Source organism: Lutzomyia longipalpis, chromosome 2 (genome assembly GCF_024334085.1).
Source record: "Lutzomyia longipalpis isolate SR_M1_2022 chromosome 2, ASM2433408v1".
NCBI classification, from domain to species: Eukaryota; Metazoa; Arthropoda; class Insecta; order Diptera; family Psychodidae; genus Lutzomyia; species Lutzomyia longipalpis.
The window spans coordinates 2464331-2484018 of record NC_074708.1 but is presented as its reverse complement, the minus strand read 5'-3'; the positions used below and the strand labels follow the sequence as shown (position 1 = coordinate 2484018).

The 19688-nt window shown below is 34.9% G+C and overlaps 1 protein-coding gene across 8 annotated transcripts in view; it reads right to left on the bottom strand.

Moving 5' to 3' along the window:
* LOC129788572 (neural-cadherin) overlaps positions 1-19688 on the bottom strand; it is a 273188-nt gene that overhangs the window by 40731 nt on the left and 212769 nt on the right. For 6 of the 8 annotated variants that reach the window (XM_055824756.1, XM_055824758.1, XM_055824763.1 and 3 more), the window contains 3 exons: positions 18401-18544; positions 6932-7047; positions 4446-4610 (listed from right to left, as the gene is read on the bottom strand). In XM_055824756.1, coding sequence (XP_055680731.1) covers positions 4446-4610; positions 6932-7047; positions 18401-18544 — 425 coding nt within the window. Of the gene's footprint in view, positions 1-946; positions 1106-4445; positions 4611-6931; positions 7048-18400; positions 18545-19688 lie in introns of all 8 variants that reach the window. The other 2 variants (XM_055824759.1, XM_055824761.1) reach the window with 1 other exon arrangement.

Below are 19688 nucleotides of genomic sequence, written 5' to 3'. Positions count from 1 at the left end.
ATGAAAAATTCGTTAAAGTTTGTAATTTCAAATTTGACACAAACTTGACAGGAAATTTAACGAAACTCTAATTAATTTGAATTTATGAACTGTTCAAAAAAATTCTATTGATTCAGATTTATCAGTAAAATAAATTTGTATTTAACGAAGAATTTATGTAATTAACAATTAAATATTAAAAAAAAAAACTTGACGAAAAGTCATTTTATGTTCAGACAGATTCAATTACTGAAATTGATTTTAAGGTTTTGATATTATTTTATCCTCAATTAATTAAAGGTTTAAATTAATTTGACGTTAAAAACAACACGCCAAAACAACTGTCAAAAATTTAACGAAAACTTACTGATTGATCTGAAAAGACAAAAAAGCTTATAAAATACAGTAAAACATTTAATATTCGATCCGATATAGAGAAGTTCAATTAAAGCTCTTCTTTTTTAGAAAAATAAAGTATCCCTCAAAAATTGACAGAAAACTTAACGAAACTTCATTAATAAGCAGCATAGCATGAGGACAAAAGTATTAAAATTTTGCTCAAACAGTCCTAAAGTTCCTATTAATGTTAAATTTCAAATTTTCCATCAATATGGTTGGTACAAAATCTTCTTGGAAAATCTTTTCGTCAAATATTTATGAGCAATATTTTCCGCATATTCCCATGAATAATTTTCTCTCTATAAATTTTAGGGATGATGTGCAAATACGCCTTTGCTGCCAATTCATACAGAATCCCTTGAGTTTCGGCACACTTTGAAGTTTATAATTGCAAAAGCTCCTCTGGACAAGCTCGTATCATCCCTCTTTACTATTCAAATATCTTCCCTGTAGCTCCACAAAATAAATCAGACATTTTTATTTCCCATGAGAAGGTAACCCCATCCCCGTATTGAGAGATTGAGAGACTTTTGCATGAAGGAATGGAGAAATGCATTAATGGAACAACCTTAAGGATCCTGTATGTTGGTGCTTTTTCCTCCTTAAGTGTTCGCTTGTACAGTTTCTGGGGGAAAACTGGCGGCATATCGTTGACATCTCGAATATGCATAACAACTGTGGTTTCTTTGTCATTCAAGCTGTCCGATGCCACAAGTGTTAAATCATACTTTTTTTGTGGTGGGATGAATAAATGATAAAAAAGATCTGTTAATGATTCAAACTATGGACAATGATCCATGATGTTTTGGGAGGTGGATAAATCATTTTTCATTTGTTAAAGCTATTTGTAAAATAAAATAATTTTGAGTACAGTCTGTTTGAAAGGAGCAGCGCCAATTTTCCTTTTAAAAATGACTATTTCCTTTAAATTTATTAAAAACTCATTTTAAATTCTTTCAAAATTCTATGGAAATTATTGAAAATTCTTTGAAAATTATTCAATTTATTTTAAAATCAATTAAAGCTCTTTAAATATTTTTATAGCATCCAGCATCTGCGGTAGTTTAAAAATATTTTAAGGTCAGTTCCTCTTCAAACAAACTGCTGTTCAAATTAACACTATTATATTGGATTGGATTTCATTGCGCCCGCACAAAAAAACCCTCGACAATGGAAATGAAAATCATGATTGAAATGATTGAGAATGTCCTGTGGGAAGATTTTTTGTTGTTGACTGAAAATTCATGAAATGTGCAGACAAACACACACACAAAATGATGGTAAAAACTAATATGGATGAAAAATGTGACATGCTGCAGGAAAAAAAAGTTGATGCAATATTCCAGCACATAGTGTGTGGTATCGTTGGCATAAATTGAATGTGAATGATTTTCAATGTAACCACACATCAATGCACTCTTCCATGCATATGGGGGGAAGGAGGTGGTGCTGGCAAAAATTGAATGAGAAAAAAAAACTCGTAAAAAGCACACGCACACGCAGAATAATCTAAAAATAAGTTCAAAAATTAAATTCAAAGAAAAAAAAGCTCAAATTTTGCCTAAAGGGGATACCAAAAATGGAATATTTAATGTCCCAAGGAGCACGCCGGCGACTCTAGCCATTTTGGATAACCATACACCTATCCATATGGTGTCAACTCACGGAGTGTGCCACGACTGAAGTACAATTTCTAATATTTTGAAGAATTAAAAATATTTGGCAATTTTTTTGATTAGTTTTAGTTAATATATGATGGAGCAGATGTATTCAGAGTAAAATAATTGTAAAATAGATAAAATTAACAAAATCAGTCGTGATCAGTCTGCTCCACGCCTCAATTTTGGTGCCAACACAGAGTCGTGGCTACGCGTGAATTTTGGTTCCAACAAAAATCGGAGTTTACGCCTAAATTTTGGTGCCAACACAGAGTCGTGGCTACGCCTAAATTTTGGTACCAACACAGAGTCGTAGCTACGCCTCAATTTTGGTACCAACACAGAGTCGTGGCTACGCGTGAATTTTGGGTCCAACAAAAATCGGAGTTTATGCCTCAATTTTGGTGCCAACACAGAGTCGTGGCTACGCGTGAATTTTGGATCCAAAAAATTTAGAGATTACGGCTCAACGTTGGTTCCAAAATACAGGCGTGGCACGCGTGAATTTTGGTTTTAATATATCAGAACACGTGGTTTTTTAATAATCATAAAATATTCAAATCATTTTCAGAGTATTAATCCATAATTAATATTTTATTGATAGTTTTCTAAATTTATGTTAAAATTTAATCAAATTATGAATTTATGATGTGTTTTAAAATATTTTTTTTATCTTAACCTATTCTTGGATGTATCCGGGAAGATGTTCTCCGGACAAGCTACGGACTGTAAACAATCCGAAATCTTTGATAAATTACAATTTTTCGCAAAAGATAGACAAAAGAAATCATTGAAACATATTTTAAGGATTAAATTGAGTATCATTGAACATAATTTTATGCTCTTTTTGGTACCAAAATCGCTATTTATTAAGATTTTCTTGAAATTAAATAATTTTGGAAGGATTGTTTATGTGATTCTGTCATTTTATGGGTATGACCACCCTATTTTTAGAAAACATGATTCAAAATTTAACTAAAAAGCCACCCAAATAATATAATAAAAAATTATTAGTTTAAATGAAATATAAAAACTATTCTTTTAATACCAACATAAAAACACTATCGCATTTCGCAAGAATGTCATTATTAATTTAATGAATATAATATAATCATTTGATTTGAATAATTATAAAGTTTCCTAATATTAGGTACAAATATTTTTAATTATTATTACCTACATAAGATTTAGTTAGCAAATGGGTCCTGTAATAAAAACTAGATATCTACCTGATTGTTCTTAGAATTCCATTGAAAAAGTTTTAAAACATGTAATCCTTTTACAATATGAGAGATACTTTTTGGACTTTTCGAAGAATTAGCAATTAGCATTAGCATATTTTTCTTCTGAGGGAACAATAATGCAGCCCAAAGAAAAGACCTCCCAATTTCAGGTAGATTTTTAATAATTCTGATTTTTTTTTCAATTATCATTTTTAATGCTGAATACAAGATGTGTTTCCCAATGATTTCTTAGAGCAAATGCGTCAGCAACATAAAAAATGCTCTTATGTGCTGAAGAAAATTGTACTGAAATGCAAAGCTTTTTCATGTATTCGACGAATGGTTGTCCTTTTGAGGTTATTTTCAGCTACACGTGGCATGGATATTTTATAAAAGTTTATTTATTGAAAACTAAAGCGATTTATGCCATTTTAATAATGTTTCTAGCATAAGAAACATAATGCAATGTTGTATTAAATAAGCATAATGATGTGGGTATAATTTGAATTTTTTTAATTGTCTAATTTTTCAAAGAAATATTAATTTTTATGAAATGAGAAGGTCATTTATGACTCTTCTAATCTATATCCTATCTGAAAATCAATCTCGCATATGTTTTTCACGCGTGAAAACGCGTGAATTTTTCTTTGTGAATATTATTGTCAAGACGAGGTATTTTTGCCAAAGAACATCTCCATGAAATTTGGCCATTTGCCTCCCGGTGAGGCAAAATAGAAAAGGGAACACTATTGTAAAAGGAGAGCATTAGGTAGAGAAAATAATGTGTTTGAGAGAAAGAAAGATAAGTGAGAGGGAAAGAGAAAAAAAAAATGTCAAAATTTTTGCCTACATGTAGGAGTTTTTTCAGTCGTGGCAGAGGCTGTTTCCAGACACCATACGGATATCCCTATGGTATTCCCTAATTTAGGCGTAAAATTTTACCTGCTATGGAGCCACGACCCGATTTTGGGTACCAAATTTTTCCCAATACCATCATATATGGTGCACCATACGGTGCCTGAGCGGGAATCCCGCGCGGAATACATTTTGGCCGAAATGGAATACGGCCGGGAACCGCCGTGCTCTTTGGGGTAGGTACTAAAGTTTTCCAAAAATATGTGCAAAAGCTTCAAATAAAAAGAAAGAAAAAAAGCTCTGCATGGAATTAATCGCAATCTTCATCAACCTGTAGGACGCGTTTTGGGAGATTGCGGTCATCTTCTTCGGTGATTTGGGTCCTGTAGGTGGGCCTCTCGAAAACTGGTGGATTATCATTGACATCCTTGACGTGGATCACGACAGTCGTGTAGTTCTCCTTCAAATTATCCGAAGCCGCTAAACGTAGCTCATACTAAGCAGCACAAAGAGAGAGAGAAAGAAGACGCCTTTTGTACCATTTTTCATTTTCCAACTTTTCCCCCAACATACATATGATGGATAAAATGCTATATATTAATACTATATGTATATAATCCAAAGGGGGATGGACGGAATGAGAGAAAAGAAAAAAAAGCTCCTCTTGTTGGATGAAGCGACTCAAAATAGTGAGAGAGAGAGAGAGGCTGAAAAGGAAGAATGGTGAATATCGCATGCGGGTTTGAAATTCATCTCCATGAGTTATTGCACATAATCTGTCACAGCTATGCTGAAAAGGAGTTCATTCAAAAAGGGGTTGAGCTGATAACGAGATGATATTTCACAAATAAAATTTTTATAGCACTATTTGTAAAGAAAAAAGGAGCAAAAAAGGGATTTTCTGGCTTATTTTTGTGAGATTTTGGCTTAAGGAAGGAGCTTTTGTGACTTTTTAAAATATTAAGATGATTTAATTCCTTCATTTTTGTCTTCCTTTTATTCTTCTGTTAATTAATCAATATTTCGTAGCAAAAAATTTAACCCATTGATAAACATTATCAATTATTTTCAACTTCTTTCGCTTAATTAAAATATTTGTATATATAGTCAAAAGCTCTCCTCTGTGAATTTTCATTTAAAATATTCAAATAAACCTTTTGGGAGAAAAAAGTTTTAAGTTTTAATGAATTCCATCTTGAAATTTAAGCCCTTTCATAATCTCCACTCCGCCACACAATAATGAAAAACATCTCAACTTCATTTGCCATCAAATTTTTGCTCCTTTTCACGGAATTTTGGCGCACCGACTCAGCAATTTCCTTCTCCTTCTGTTCTGCTATGGGAAATTATAAATATATACGTATTCTTTCGAGCTATAAATCCTCGTTGAATTTGCGATTGAAATCTCTCCTTGCCAAGAAAAAGAATGGGAGTGGGGGTGGTAATAAAAATGTGTGGATGTTCCGGATGTGCTCGAAAGCTTCTGATAAATTCAGTTTATATGTTGAACAAGAAAAAAACTTGTGTTGGTTGAAATTCGATGATTCAGCTGGACACCATTTTTCATCACAAAACACCAAAAGAAAAGCTCATTGAGCGGAATTGTGTGTGTGTGCCAAACACGATGCATTTTCCAGCAAATATAATGGGATTTTCTGTACCTAAAATTTCCAATTGTAGCACGGTAACTCATGTTGCCTCATAATTGAATCCCAAAAGGTGATTTGGCCATTTTGCAATCAATTACGACGCAACCATCGTGGTCTCATTGCAAAATGTGTGTGTGTGTGTGTGTGTGTGTGTGTGTGTGTGTGTGTGTGTGTGTGTGTGTGTGTGTGTGGGGGAAAATGTTGGGGCTTTTGCGGAAGTGACGTGGTTAGAGCTTTAAGATGAGCTATTTTACTGCTGCACATCCTGGGCTATTTGATTGGCCAGTAGTGGTCATGAGGGGGGTACAGAGGTGGGTGGGGATTGAAATGAGTCGAAATGAGGCCACGAAATTATTGTGTAAGAGATAACTCAATCTATATATTGGTTGGATGTTGCAATACTAATTACATGCCGACCGGGCAACAATGTTGGACCGTGGTGGAGCATAATTAATATGCAAATTGCTATCTTTTCAATTAAATTCAATTTCAATATTTGATTCGCTTGATGAGATATCACTGACCACTCGGAAACTCAATGGTTTTCCGTACACACGGTGCTTTTTTTTTATCTATCACGCGGAAAATTTAATATCTGCTGAAATATTTAATTCACACTCTCATGCAAAATTACATATGTATGTCCTGAAATACATAGCATACCCGAAGCTGTGAATTCATTATTTAAATTTAAAAAAAATGTAATTAGTATTCACATTGACTGAAAATATTCATTAAAAAAAAACGTTATGAATTTGTAAGGATTTTTGAATGATGCTGAAGGGTATACCCTCTTCTATACATTCATTTGCTATATGTATGTACCCTTTTATTCTATTACTATATGTAGTTTAAAAAAGCTTCATATTTATTGTAAAAGCTCCACTGCTGTGAAAGGTATTCCGCTTACAAATTCTCATTGCAGAAGTACCCTTCAATTGCTGAAAATGGCAAAAAAACTGCTGCTAAAATTAATTAAATAAATCATTTAATATAGCACCCTGCAAAAAAATTCACTCAATTGTTTTCCAATGTCTGAAATGAAAATATTTTGTGAGCAACAACAAAAATGTATTTCAAATAATTCAGGAACAATCTGCAATGGGGTCATGAAGGTAATTTCATACAAATAAAAAATAATAATTTTAAAAAAATCAATGAAACTTACCCGTTTCCGTGTTTCATAGTCAAGAGCACCAGCTACGTAAATGGCACCCGTCATATTTTTAACAGCAAAAGCTCCTCCTATGTTACCGCTTGTGATCTCGTATCGAATACGCGATGCTGCAAGGAGAATTTAAGAAAAAAGAAAATCATTCACCTGTCCATATGTAATTGCTTTCACATTTAAACTTTTAACGTAGATTCATTGAAGGCCAAGAAAATATTTTTTCATGAGCTTTTTTCCTGTAATATATGTAAACTTTTTCCATTATGTTCAACACCAATTAACGCCCAATTGTATGAAATTTATCGAGAACCCATCAAGTTTCTTCCATGAGAAATAATACATTGAAAGTTTAGCTTTTGGGCCATAAAAAGCGCAAAAAAACTTAAATGAACTCTCATTAAGTTTTCATTGAAAAGTTCCTGGAAAATCTCTCTCCACAAGTAAGTTCTCAAGGGTGAAATATATATATTTTTTAATGTTCTACATGTTCTAGCAATTAGTTTACGATTAGTTGCTCTGTAGTTTATATTTATAAATATTATCCTGGGCGAGCTTTCGATATATTGAAAGCTCTAGAAGCTTGTGATTTCTTAAGGAATTTTAGCGACTTTTTTTTTAAATTAATTTTCTTTAATATCTTTAAACTCTTTAAAAGCTCCCCTATTAAGAACTTAAAGCTTAATTGAGATATTTAAAAGCCAAGGTTAAATGAGATATAAAATTAGATAAAACACCATATAAAGCAAATTTTCCTGTACAATTTATGCAAGTTTTCCTGTGAATTTTAACACAGAGAATATCACGTTGTTATTTTATTAATTAATTAAATTCTCTTTTATATTTTTCGCACACACAAATTCCCTCTCTTGCACCAAGAAATTGCATTTTAGTTATATTTAAATTTTCTCCTTTGGTTCATATAATAATTATAAATGGCACAATTTAATAAGAATATATTAATTTGCCGTATATTGCTGTATTCTATGCTCTAGGCTCTGACACTTTATTTGAACAATCAAGATTAAAAGCGTTTTATAGTGTGTTGGAAAATTTTCTCGTGGGAATTTCCTCATAAAGCACACACAAAAAAGCTCCGTACAAAGCCTTTTCTCCTTGCTATGAAATATTTTCCTTTTGCAATGATGGGAGGAACAAAAAAAATAAGAAAAACTTTCTCTGCTTATTATTTTTCAAACTTTATTGTTCTCCGGAGGGAGCTTTTTTCCCCCGTTCTTGGAGCTCTCTGCAGAAAGCTTGCCTTCCCACTCTCTTTCTCTAAATAAATAAGACAGTTTCTTCGGAAATAACATACTTTTGCCACACAGAACACAAGTACAAAACCCCCAAGCTGATGGGGATGAGTCAATGGGAGGCTTTCTGTGAGGCGCGGGGGGGATGAGAAAGAAATTTTTGATTCACAGAGAAAAGGAGGGTGAAAAAAAAAGTTTTACGAATGAAAATTGTGTGTATATATAGCAATGGGAAAACGAATGACAAGGGAGCTTTTGCAAGGAAGATGGATGGAGTGGAAATTTCAATGGACTACTCCGGCCGTAGGGTGTGTGGGGGATTGTTGGCGAATAAACAAAATGCCGAAAGCATTTCATATCTGGGGCGCACGAATTTTCTCTCTCTCTCGCTCTCCCTGTGGGGGTACACAACACCTCATGCGGAGGGATGTGGTGCTTTTATACTTGTGCAGAGTCGCGTTTGAATACCTCTTCAGCACCACTGAATTTACCAGGCAAAATACATAATGGATAAGTTTGTGCCTCTTCCGCGTCATGATTTTTCACCAAACCATCATCCCGTGCCCCTCAAGTACGCGACAAATACAGCACTGAGTTCTACGTGAGGGGCGGAAGAACTGACTCAATGGAAGGTTCCATGCTGCGGAGAATCAACATATTGATAGCTTGGCAAAAGCTCCCAACTAACTCTTATCTCCACCAGCGGCGGCGGTTGAGTAGAGATCCTGGTATTCATTCACTTTGCACTTTCAACGATTTCTCCTACCCATGAATAAATTCAGTGTTGTGAAGTGTACGCGCGCGGTGGGTGGGCGGTAAAGGAAATCATATCTTCATTATGCATTTCGTATCATTATCTCCCGGAGAACTCGGAACTTTGGCAAGTCGGTGGGGGAAAGCATCCCTCTTTGCTAGAATTTTAATTAAGCCGTTTACTCAGCTGCTGGCAAATTAAACTTTTTGGGTGCTTTTTGTTGAAGCTCTGACTCAGCTCTTTGACCCCCTTAGGGTGTGTGTGTGAGAGCTTTTCCAACGCGCGAGAGGAAGGAACCTTTTGTGAAACTCATTTGTCCATTTTTCTCTCCCCTCCGATGCCTCATTGGTATCGCCGGTGAAAGGGAGATGAAGTGAAAGGGGGGAGCTTCTGAAGCTTCCTCAAAAGCTTACTCGGAAAAATCATTCATCCGATTTGTGTGCCTTGTTTACGTCTCTCTTCCCACGTAGCAGTCAAAGGGACACAAAATTTAATTAAAAGAATGTTTGGTGTTCAAACTGTCTGATTGAGGGTGGTGCGCACCCCTCCCCACAAGTCGTTCAAAAAAGACATCCCACGAAAATTAAAATTGGGGAACTGTAAGGAAGCGTTTTATTGCTAATTGTACGTCTCAATTCTCTGCTCGTTTGTCATTTTCCACAACTTTATACTACCATCTTCACCAATTTCTTCCTTCACAGATTTATCCTCATTCTCCACACACACATAAACACCCTCAATGCAGAGCTTCTCTCAATGGCATGAGAGCACCCCCAAGAGTACCCCCTTTAGTGTCAGAAGTCGCCCATTTGGGAGCTTCCCCCCTATGATGCACTTAAATTCTCATCTCTCGTAGCTAAAAGATGTATGTATATGATGAAGATGAATTTGCAAGTATTGTGAAGCTCCCAGTGTGAATGCCAAATCCACCACGCTTATTTCTTTTCACACACACATCCTCAAAATTAAGCTCCAAAGCGTTGAGCTTTCAGTCTATACTGTACATTATGTATTGTATGTATGTTCCTTTGTAGGGAAGCTGGTATTATTTGCGTACGATCTTGGCAAATTAAATTCAATTTCCGGCAAAATGGCACTTGCGGTGGTATCCCCATTCCCTTGAAGGAAAATCTTCACGTTCCCCATGTAGACCCATAAATCGAATAATTCCTACCAATGGTGGCTGTTATTAAATTTCATTCCTGTGTGACTTTTTGGCTGTGCGACACTTTCTTAAGGAGATTCTCTTTGCAAACATAAATTCCATTTTGTGGGGCCAGCATGGTGCATGAGTACTGTTTGCCCGCACTGTGGTCCTGTCGTCGCACTTAATTCGATTTCTTTTGCCTTATCTCTGTGTGTCACAACAATTCCGAGAATGAGAATTAATGAGATTTTTTTTTCGCCATTTGCCCGAGTCAGCAGTTCCTACGGAGATGTCCTTCCAGCACAACATGGCATTTACGAATATTTATGGACTGATTCGGATTAAAATGGATCAAAAATTTACCCCATAAGATGTACTGTACATTGTATATATATAGAAAGAAAAAAAGCCTATTAAATCTGTGAGAACTTAACTCATAAAGCTTTTTGCTATATATAGAATTATTGTTATTTTTTAAATTCACCTAAATACGACCTCTAAATAACCAAATCGTATTAAAGAATGAATAAAATATATCCTCGACACAAAATGCCCTCACTTTTCACATCAATTTTGGCGGTATTTAATTGAAAATGCATGTTATGGGATTAAATGCACTAAAAAGGTACTTTTGGTGCTGAAAAGTACTTAAATTTTCCGAGTTTTTCACCACCAGTACATTTTAATAGAGTCCACGGCTATACAGGAAGTATTTAAAAGCTTTTACCATTTTGTGGGATGAATTGAGTGATAAATGGAGTATTTTTTGCCAACAAATGACCTTTAAAATCATCCTCCATTTGCAATTTGCAGGGAAATTATTATTTTTCCAATAAGTACAAAAATATAAATTCTACTCATTATTTTTTTTTTTTTCAATGTAAAAAAATCCCCGAAAGATCTTTAAACATTAAATTCGGAAAAGCTTGCTTTCTTCCTTCTCATCTCTACATGCATAATCCCCAACATAAACCAGATAGTTCCATGCTAGAAATGTCCAGAATTGCTTTCATAAAAAAATACGCCAACACCCCCGCGCAAAACAGCTTCATTCATGGTATGAAGATTTTATTTTTTGAGTGAGCTTAAAGCTCTCTCATTGCCATGCGGAGGGGACGAGAAGGAAGTAAGTATGTACTCGTTTTATAACCCAAAACATCCTCATTCTTGCGAAAAATTTAATTTTGCCCTCTGCTGAGCTTTAAACTTTCCCCCACATTTAGTTTTGATGGCAAAAGCGAGCCAAGAGAGCGCAAAAAAAGGTAGAATTCGTCCATGTGAAAATTTTATAAGGATTATCAGTGTTACACTTTTTTTTCACCCTCAATGCTTCGCAGTCAACTGTTTGGAAAATTAAGTTTATCCCACACTTTAGACATCAATGTTGGAGTACTTTTGCCGCTCTCATGCGAGTGCTCTCATTGAAAAGGTTGAGTACAGAGAGTGCGAGCTTGAAAAAAAAATTCAACCATAGTGCAACGTGTTAAAAAAAAATCTCGAGAGTTTCTGAGCGAAAGAAAAAATTTGTGGTCTTCCCAAAATTAAAATGCTATGAGCTTCGGAACCAATTTTTATCCATCCATGGAGCTCTTTTAATGCAAAACTTCCATCTTTTACCACTCATGCAAGCTTTGGGGTTTTCACTGCTGTATCACGTTGTCGGGTAAAAAATGCATTGAGGGATTTTCCAAGAGAGAGCGAGGATTTTCATGACAGAGAATATATATAAATGTTACATTTGCAAGAGAATTCTTTCAGAGGGATGATTTTTTTTCACATTTAATCTTCAAACTGGGAAGGGATTTCGCACTTGACCACTGATAGATTGATACAGATGGTGCAAGGAAAAGGGTTGTAATGGAAAATCCAACGAGGAAATTGCTTTCAATTTGTGGGTGTTATATACATATAATGCCAGTCATTCGTGAAAAAAACATGTGCAGTGCATTTTGCAGAGAATGAGTTTCATGATGTACCAGAGATCAGGAAGCAAGGAAAAAATTCCATTACTTTTGCAATTATTTTTAAATAACGCATGAATAGCAAAGTGGGGGATTTTCATGAATTAATTTAATTATTTTTAAATAAATTATTTGTAAAGATAAAAATCTAAAGGATTCTTAGAATTTATAAGAATTTTTTTTTAAATGGTTTTAGAATATTTAAAGAGAATTTTCTTTTATTAGAATTTTTATTAGATTTTTATTAGTTTTTAAAGAGCATAATTGTAGCAAAATAAATGAAAACATTTATCCTTTCTCCACATAAATTCTCAATGAACAAACTTTCAAATATTTCGTACAAATTCAAAATTTTCTGTGATCTATTTCAACCTCAAATGCTTTTTCGTAGAAATTTTCTGCTTTTTGCTAAATGAAAATCCCCTCTTTTGATTAACTAAATGTAGGTATATATTCAAGAGAGATTGTATATATATTTTATGAAACTTTGCTTCTGTTTTAATTACTTTCCCTCCAGTCAGTTTCTCTCCACCACAAAGGCTTTTCCCCTTGGGATGCACCAGCACACACACACACATATCGCCCGTGGATCCCGGAAAGCAATTCCAGAAGCTTTAGAGGGGATTTTTCTGCGTTTAATTTGTCCAGCATTTGTTGGGTGTATGTTCCATGAACTGGCTTCTATCTGATATACCCGCATATTGTACATAGAGTCTGCACACAACATCCTCTAGGGAGGACTCTTCCACTTGACTAATCCATTTCCCTGCTAATTGATGCGGTGTCCGCTCCCTTGGTTGGAGCTTTCATCTCGCGTGTGCCCATTGAGGGTTGTTTTTGCATCAAAGCTCATCCCACTTTGATGGTTCTTTTGCGTTGAGAGCTATACACGAAACGCCGCATTAGTTGATTACACAGAGAAGTCAATTAAATCACTTTAGCAGGGTGGGATGAATGAAAAAAAAAGCTCCCCGAATGAATTTTCTAAGCTCCACGGAGAGATTATGTGTGCCAAATTAATTTTTTCCCCAAATGAACCTTTGAAGCTTGCTAATGGTTCAAAAGCTCGCCTACTAAATTTTTTTTCTACAAAACCCACCCCTCCTTTAACAAAGATGGCGCCCTTTGAAAGTCAATTAAGTTCTACGGGAGAACAAGAAAATGGTCCATTTTTTTCCTCCTTCTCCTCCACCTTCCGAAACATGAATGATCTTCATTTTTAAGGCAAATACACACCCCCACGCAACAGATTGGGACTCATATTCTGATATATATTTTTTCTTACAATATTACCCCGTAGGTTATATAGGAAAGTTATAAGTAGATTTTACCAAGATTCATACTCGTAAATTTATTAAAAAGTTTTCCTATTTTTCCCATGGACAGCAAATGTGATTAGTTTTTCTTTCGCTCCACCTCATTTTTCACATTGCGCATTCACATTTTCTCTCTACCCCCACACCAGAGCTTTTATTCCTGATAGTGTGATGTTATTTTTTTTTTGGAAAAAAGCTCCCTTGAGTGGTGAAAGTTTTAAGCACATCTATTAATGATTTGTACGATATATTTATGAGGAACTTTTTTTTACAATGTATTCTAAGTAGGGCTTAAGGTGAAAGCTTTTTAGCATTAAGAAACATTGTACTACATAGATTTTCCATCTGAAGCTTATTGCATTTTAAAATTCTCTTTGTACATGAAATTTTTGAAAAATAAATGCGAAAGAGATAAAAACGAATAAAGGATTTGAAAATAAATCTTTGTGATTCTCTGTGATTTGTTTTCCATGATACATACTGTGTATAAACAAAAAGCTTTCAATGGAAAAATAATAAGATTAAATCTCTGATTATACAGAAAACTTCAATTTCTTTTACAAAGCTTCAGTGAGCTTTCAGGAACTTCTGTGATATTTATTTTACCTCAATATCTTTTAGATTGTTTGCAGAGAATTTTTCCTAGCAGTTTGTGTCATCATTTAGCATATACAATTGGCATTTAATTGAAGAACTCTCCAAGAGCTATTCTGATGAACGGACACAGAAAAAAAGCTCCAACGTTGTAGGTATCTCTATGTGCTTTTGTGAGTTAATCAGCATGTTTTCTTTTCTTCTACACCTTCCACAATTTATACCTGTATTTTATATATTTTTTTTTATAAATCTCTTGCGTGTATGAATGTAAAATCCACAGTGGTAAATCTCTCTCTCACAACTAAATCCAATTTGAAGTATGCGAGGGGAGAAATTGGATAGAAAAAAAAAGCTCAGCAGAAGCTTTCAAAACTCATATCTCGGAGAAAATGGGTATAAAAAATGGATAAAATGAGTGAGAATCTAAAGCTTTTCCCCAACGCATTTTTCTTTTCCCATTGGAAGGGATTTTTTTCCCGACGCTTTATCCTTCTGATGCTAGGGGTTGGGTAAAAAATAGTAGAGCAAAAAAAAAGGTTTGAGAGCATAAAATATTTGTTCTCACAGAGAAAACCAATTTTATTTGTAAACATTTCCGACTCGATATAAATTCACGAGACATGAATTCTTAAAATTGTGCTCTCACCACTTCGACACCAAAGACTTCGCACTTCACGTACTTTCCGCCCAAAAAAACATCTCTACGCCGAAAGAAGTTCTTCGCTTGTACGGTGGCCCCATACTCCCTTCATCTCGCATGACTGTACCTCCACAACTTTGTATTTGCGGAAGAGAAGCACCCACGCTTTACTTCCGCCTTTTGCCACCAAGGGATGTTTACGTTGGCGTAGACAAGAAATATTCTTCCTTTCTTGCCTTTTTTCTTCTCATCACCGCGCTATGGTCCTCGTGGAATACATATTGGATAGTTTTGTCAACAAAAAGTACATATAACCTCCAAAAAGCTTTCACTCCCATTTCCCTCGGAAAAATTCCTCCATATCCTTCATACATATCCGAGTGGATAAACAGAAAAGTGAGCTTCAATATTGTGATTAACTTTTGCAGAAACATCCGCGAGCTTTTGTACATAAAAAATTCACGAGAATGCGAGAGATTGCATAATACCATCATCGAGCTTTTTTTCGCACGCTGTGCTTTTGGCAAGAGCAAACAAGCCCCTAACAGGGGTTGTGTCCCAACATTGCATAACCGCCGGACCTATTGGCATACATATGTACATTATATATTTCAGCTGACGCGTGTATTTTAGCTGGTGGGATTCAAAGTTCAATGGCTCGGGCGAAAGCCTCGAATTTATATTTTTAGAATATTGAATTTTTCCATCCTCTGAAATTTCAAAAGTAGGATAAATATATTGAACGTGCCTTTTTTCTGGGAATTTTCTACTGATTTGGTCAAAAGATCAATGGGGAAAAAAATCGATACGTGAGAGCTTTTGGGATGTTGAATCAATCTTTGGAACTTTTTCAGTAAAATTTGTTACTATGTACAGAAGAGCATTGATTTGAGCTTTTTTATTCAGGTATTTTACGTATATTTTTTAGAGGAGAAAAATTTTGAAATATATTTTTAAACTTAATTGGAAGAGCAGAAAAAAATCTAATTTAAACTTTTTAATTAATTTTTGAGCTATTTGATTATTTTTAGAATTTCTTGATTAAGATTGGAAAAATTGTATTTTTTATAAAGTTTAAATTACTAATTAAAGTTTGATCTCTTTAATTTTTTTTAAATAAGCCGAAAGCTCTAAAATGCTTTCTAATAGAACTGTTTAAGCTACACAAGCAGTCTCTACTTTACCTCTTGTAATAAATTAAGTCAATTGCCTTTACATTGTGTCTTTCACACTCCCTAGATCGAGAGGGATGGATGATTTTAAGGGTATAAACCCTATAAAGCATGTGTTCCCTCTAGAAAATCTAGTAAACAACTGTTTGACGAATATTAATCCCTTTGGGGTTGTTTACTAATTCTCCCCGCGCGGAAAATCCCTTTTCTGTTGAAGCATCTCTCTTCCTTAAATCTTGATTAAAATCTCCACGCGATGAAATATGCACCGTGTACCCACAAACTTAAGGCATGAACGTAAGGACGAAAGCGATGAAGACAAGCCAATTTCACAGGAGAGACATGCCTTGTATCCTGTATTTGTTTTTCTGTGGTGTCACATGGAAAATATACAATATTATATATAGCACGAGGGGATGCGTGTGTAGGGGATGAAAATAGAGAGAGTGAAGCACATGTGTGGAAGAGGATTATCGCTTTGTTTACCGTGCTATCATCAAAGTTCAGGCATCATTTCAGGTTTTCAGCACTTCCCTCCCCGTGAAATGATACGATGAGATAAACAATTTTCATACAAATTAAGTTAGGAGTCACACAACGACGTTAAACCACCCCGCTCCCTCGCAACCCCATCCAAAAGGGTCCAACGAAACCACTGAAGCGTGCGTGCTTTTGGGCTTTTATTGCATGAATGGTAGAGACCCTATCTCCATCCACTCCTACCCCATTTGGGGGTTAAATTTGCACACAGGGCCAGAGCTTTTTTTCCCGCCCTAAATTTTATGCGTTTCCTGGGGCGATTTACCCGGGGGAGTTATTTATTTGTTTCACCAACATCACTCAGAGGTTGATGGGGGGTGAGCCCCCCTTACCACCCTGTGCGTGTAGATTTAATACCATTGTTTGTCATTGACGCAATTTAAGGGTTAATTCAGTGGAAAATTTGATTTTTTCTTGCTGATACTAAATCGATTTATTGGTTATTGGCCCCGGAGCCATGTCTTTTATCCCCCTTGTTTTTATCCAATTTCTCATCGAAAATACATAGATATATAGCACACTATGGGTATATATCAAAGAAGCAAAAATTCCATCCCTCCACTCATCCCACGAAAGTACTCTTCTCATCATTTGTGAAAAATCCCCTTTTTACAATTTTCCACTTGATGAAAAGTTTAAGTATTATGTTACTTGACATTATTGCTGAAAGCAAGCCCTCCTCCCCGCCCTCCGGCAACCCTTCTGTGCGTCCATTTATGAACTCTATGCTCTGGTGGTCCTTCTCATTAACTAAAATGCCCCATAAGTTGCAAAATAACATACAGGAACCGCAATAAATAAAATGTGAGTGTGGGACTTTTTCCACGAGACTCTCTACTAAATCCATTTAACCCCCCTCCGCATACCCCTTCACCATCTAAAAATAATTTGTACCATGAATGACTATATATTTTCCCAGGAAGAGAGTTTTGTTTTTCATATGGAGGCAACATAATAATATATATAGCAAAAGCTCGTGACAATTTCTCCGTGCTACCGACGAATTTTAAGCTGTGCCGTGAAATAGAGTCGCAAAATTGTGTCAAACAAATAAATCCACTCACTCCCGGTGACTTTTCTGCTTTCAATGCACAAAAATCTACACCCCCGCACTCTGAAAACATTTAAGCTTGAAATGAAATGAATGTGTCTTGCAGGGCAAAGTGATGAATGGGGGTGTTTGTTTGAAAAGGGACGCACAGTGCTTTTTCATTGTGTTGAAAATTTGTAAAAGCAATCCCAAAGGGATGTTTGCAGGATGAGCTTTTAGTTGTTTTTTTTTTTTCTTCCAACTCTTAGGGGATGATTTAAAATAGTTTTATTAAAAATACGAAGAGTGTTTAAAATTATTTTTAAATTAAAACCTTTTCTTTTTTTTCTTTTTCAATTAAAAATTAAAATTATATTAATTTTCTTTTTTTTTTAATTGAGAAAATCTTGCTGCAATTGTCCGGAATTTTTCTCCACTTCAAAATCCCCATTTTCCATGCTATGAAAAAAAATCCAACGAGCGACTATCCTTCTAGCAAAATAAATTGCTCGTGTTCAGCTGTGCTTTGGGAGCTTTCACTACATACGGTTTATTATTTAAAACTCTCGCAGGATTTTTTTTTACCATCCTCGGGATTTGTTTTGTTCTTTTCCAACGTGCTAATTGAGCGCACGCTCTTTATTTTCTAGCTACCTACCTCTCCATTTTTTCCGTATTTGTTGTGCGCTTTTCCAGCACATTCTTTTTTGCATGTGACAATTCAATCAAGGTTCTTTTCAGGTGCAAAAATTACCCTTAAAATTGCATTTTACACCCTGAAGGATTTTTTTTTCATTCAACATCTCATGTGAAATGTTGCAAATGGCAAGCTTTCTAATATGGGAAAAAGCTCACTTGAAATTATTTTATTATGTATCACATAGAGTGGGGGAGCTAAATTAATTTTCAGCTCTTGAAGCTTGCAATGGGAATTATTCTGAATTAATAAGGAGTTGAAGAGTTTTCAATTCATTGAAATAAAAAGAATTATTCTCTTGGCCTATTTTTTTAAAATATAAACCTTTAAGGAAATAAATTATAAATGAAAGAAAAACTTACATTCATCGTGATCTTTGGCGGTGACAGTGAGGACGGTGTGCTGAATGTCTTCATTTTCGTCCACTTCAGCCTCGTAGAGGGCCTTATCGAAGTATGGTGGATTGTCGTTCTTATCAGCAATTCCAATCCGTATAAACTTTGTCACTGTAAAATCAATCAAGAAGGAAAATTTCATTAGTCAAGTGAATTATTCAGTAGAACCTTAAAAATTATTTTCACAATGATAAATCTTCGTGGGAGTTTCCTCAATGTTCTTGTGCTTAACTTCTCAAACAACCCCCATCCGCTGTTGATTTTTCTTTTTTAATTTTCTTGACTTTTCAATGGAGCTTTTTCCACATATTGTCAAGAGTTGAGATTTATCAAATGCTCTAGGGCTTTCCTTTTACATCTGATTTTTCCAGGAAAAAGCTACATTAACCCGGGAAAATCTTATCTATTTTTTTGACTTCTTTGGAAAAGTCTCTCGATGGAAAGTTCTCTGCGTATGAGAATCTCAGTTTCCGCAGCAACTCCTTGTGTAAGTACATGTGAAGATGATTTCACTAAATGAGTTTACTTTATGTCTGTAGGAGTAAAGAAATTGTAGCGATAAAACTCATTCAAGATGTTTTTCTTTTGGGAAAAGGAGTGAGTGGAAAATGCGGAAAGTATCACAAAACTGGGTTAATTAAAAGATAGTTTTCTGCTGCAAAACAAGGTGAGGAGAATGAAAAACATATAAGCGAGGAATTATATTTAAAAAGAAGAAGGAAAAAAAAACTTTTACAATTTCATTTCAATTCCAATTAAGCAGCAACTGCAGTATGCAGGAAGGAATTGAATTTAAAAAAAAAGTTGTTTGATTGGGTATAAAGGCATTGTACTTACTTCCATCTACACCCTGTAACTTTTTCGTGTTTCCTTAACAAGCTTTTGTAATGGAGCCTCCGGAGCTTTTTTCGTGAAGTTTTTCTTTAACAAAATTTTGAAAGCAGTATTAATTGAATTATAACGATTCGAAGGACGCTAAGTTTCCAAGGGAGAATCAATTAGAATGTCAATTTGATGCTTCAGAACTCTCACAGAAATTAAGAACATTTCTTCAGGAGATTTTTTACGATTTTTTAAATTCTCTTTAAACAATAAAATAATTTCTATAACAAAATCCCAAATTAAAAATCAGATTTCAGACAATTTTTTCTCCACAAAAAGCCTCAAAATTCTCAACTAGAACAAAGAATTTTATGCAATAATTTTACGGGTAGTTCTTCAACATTTTCTGCACACCAAAAAGTACACCCCCAAT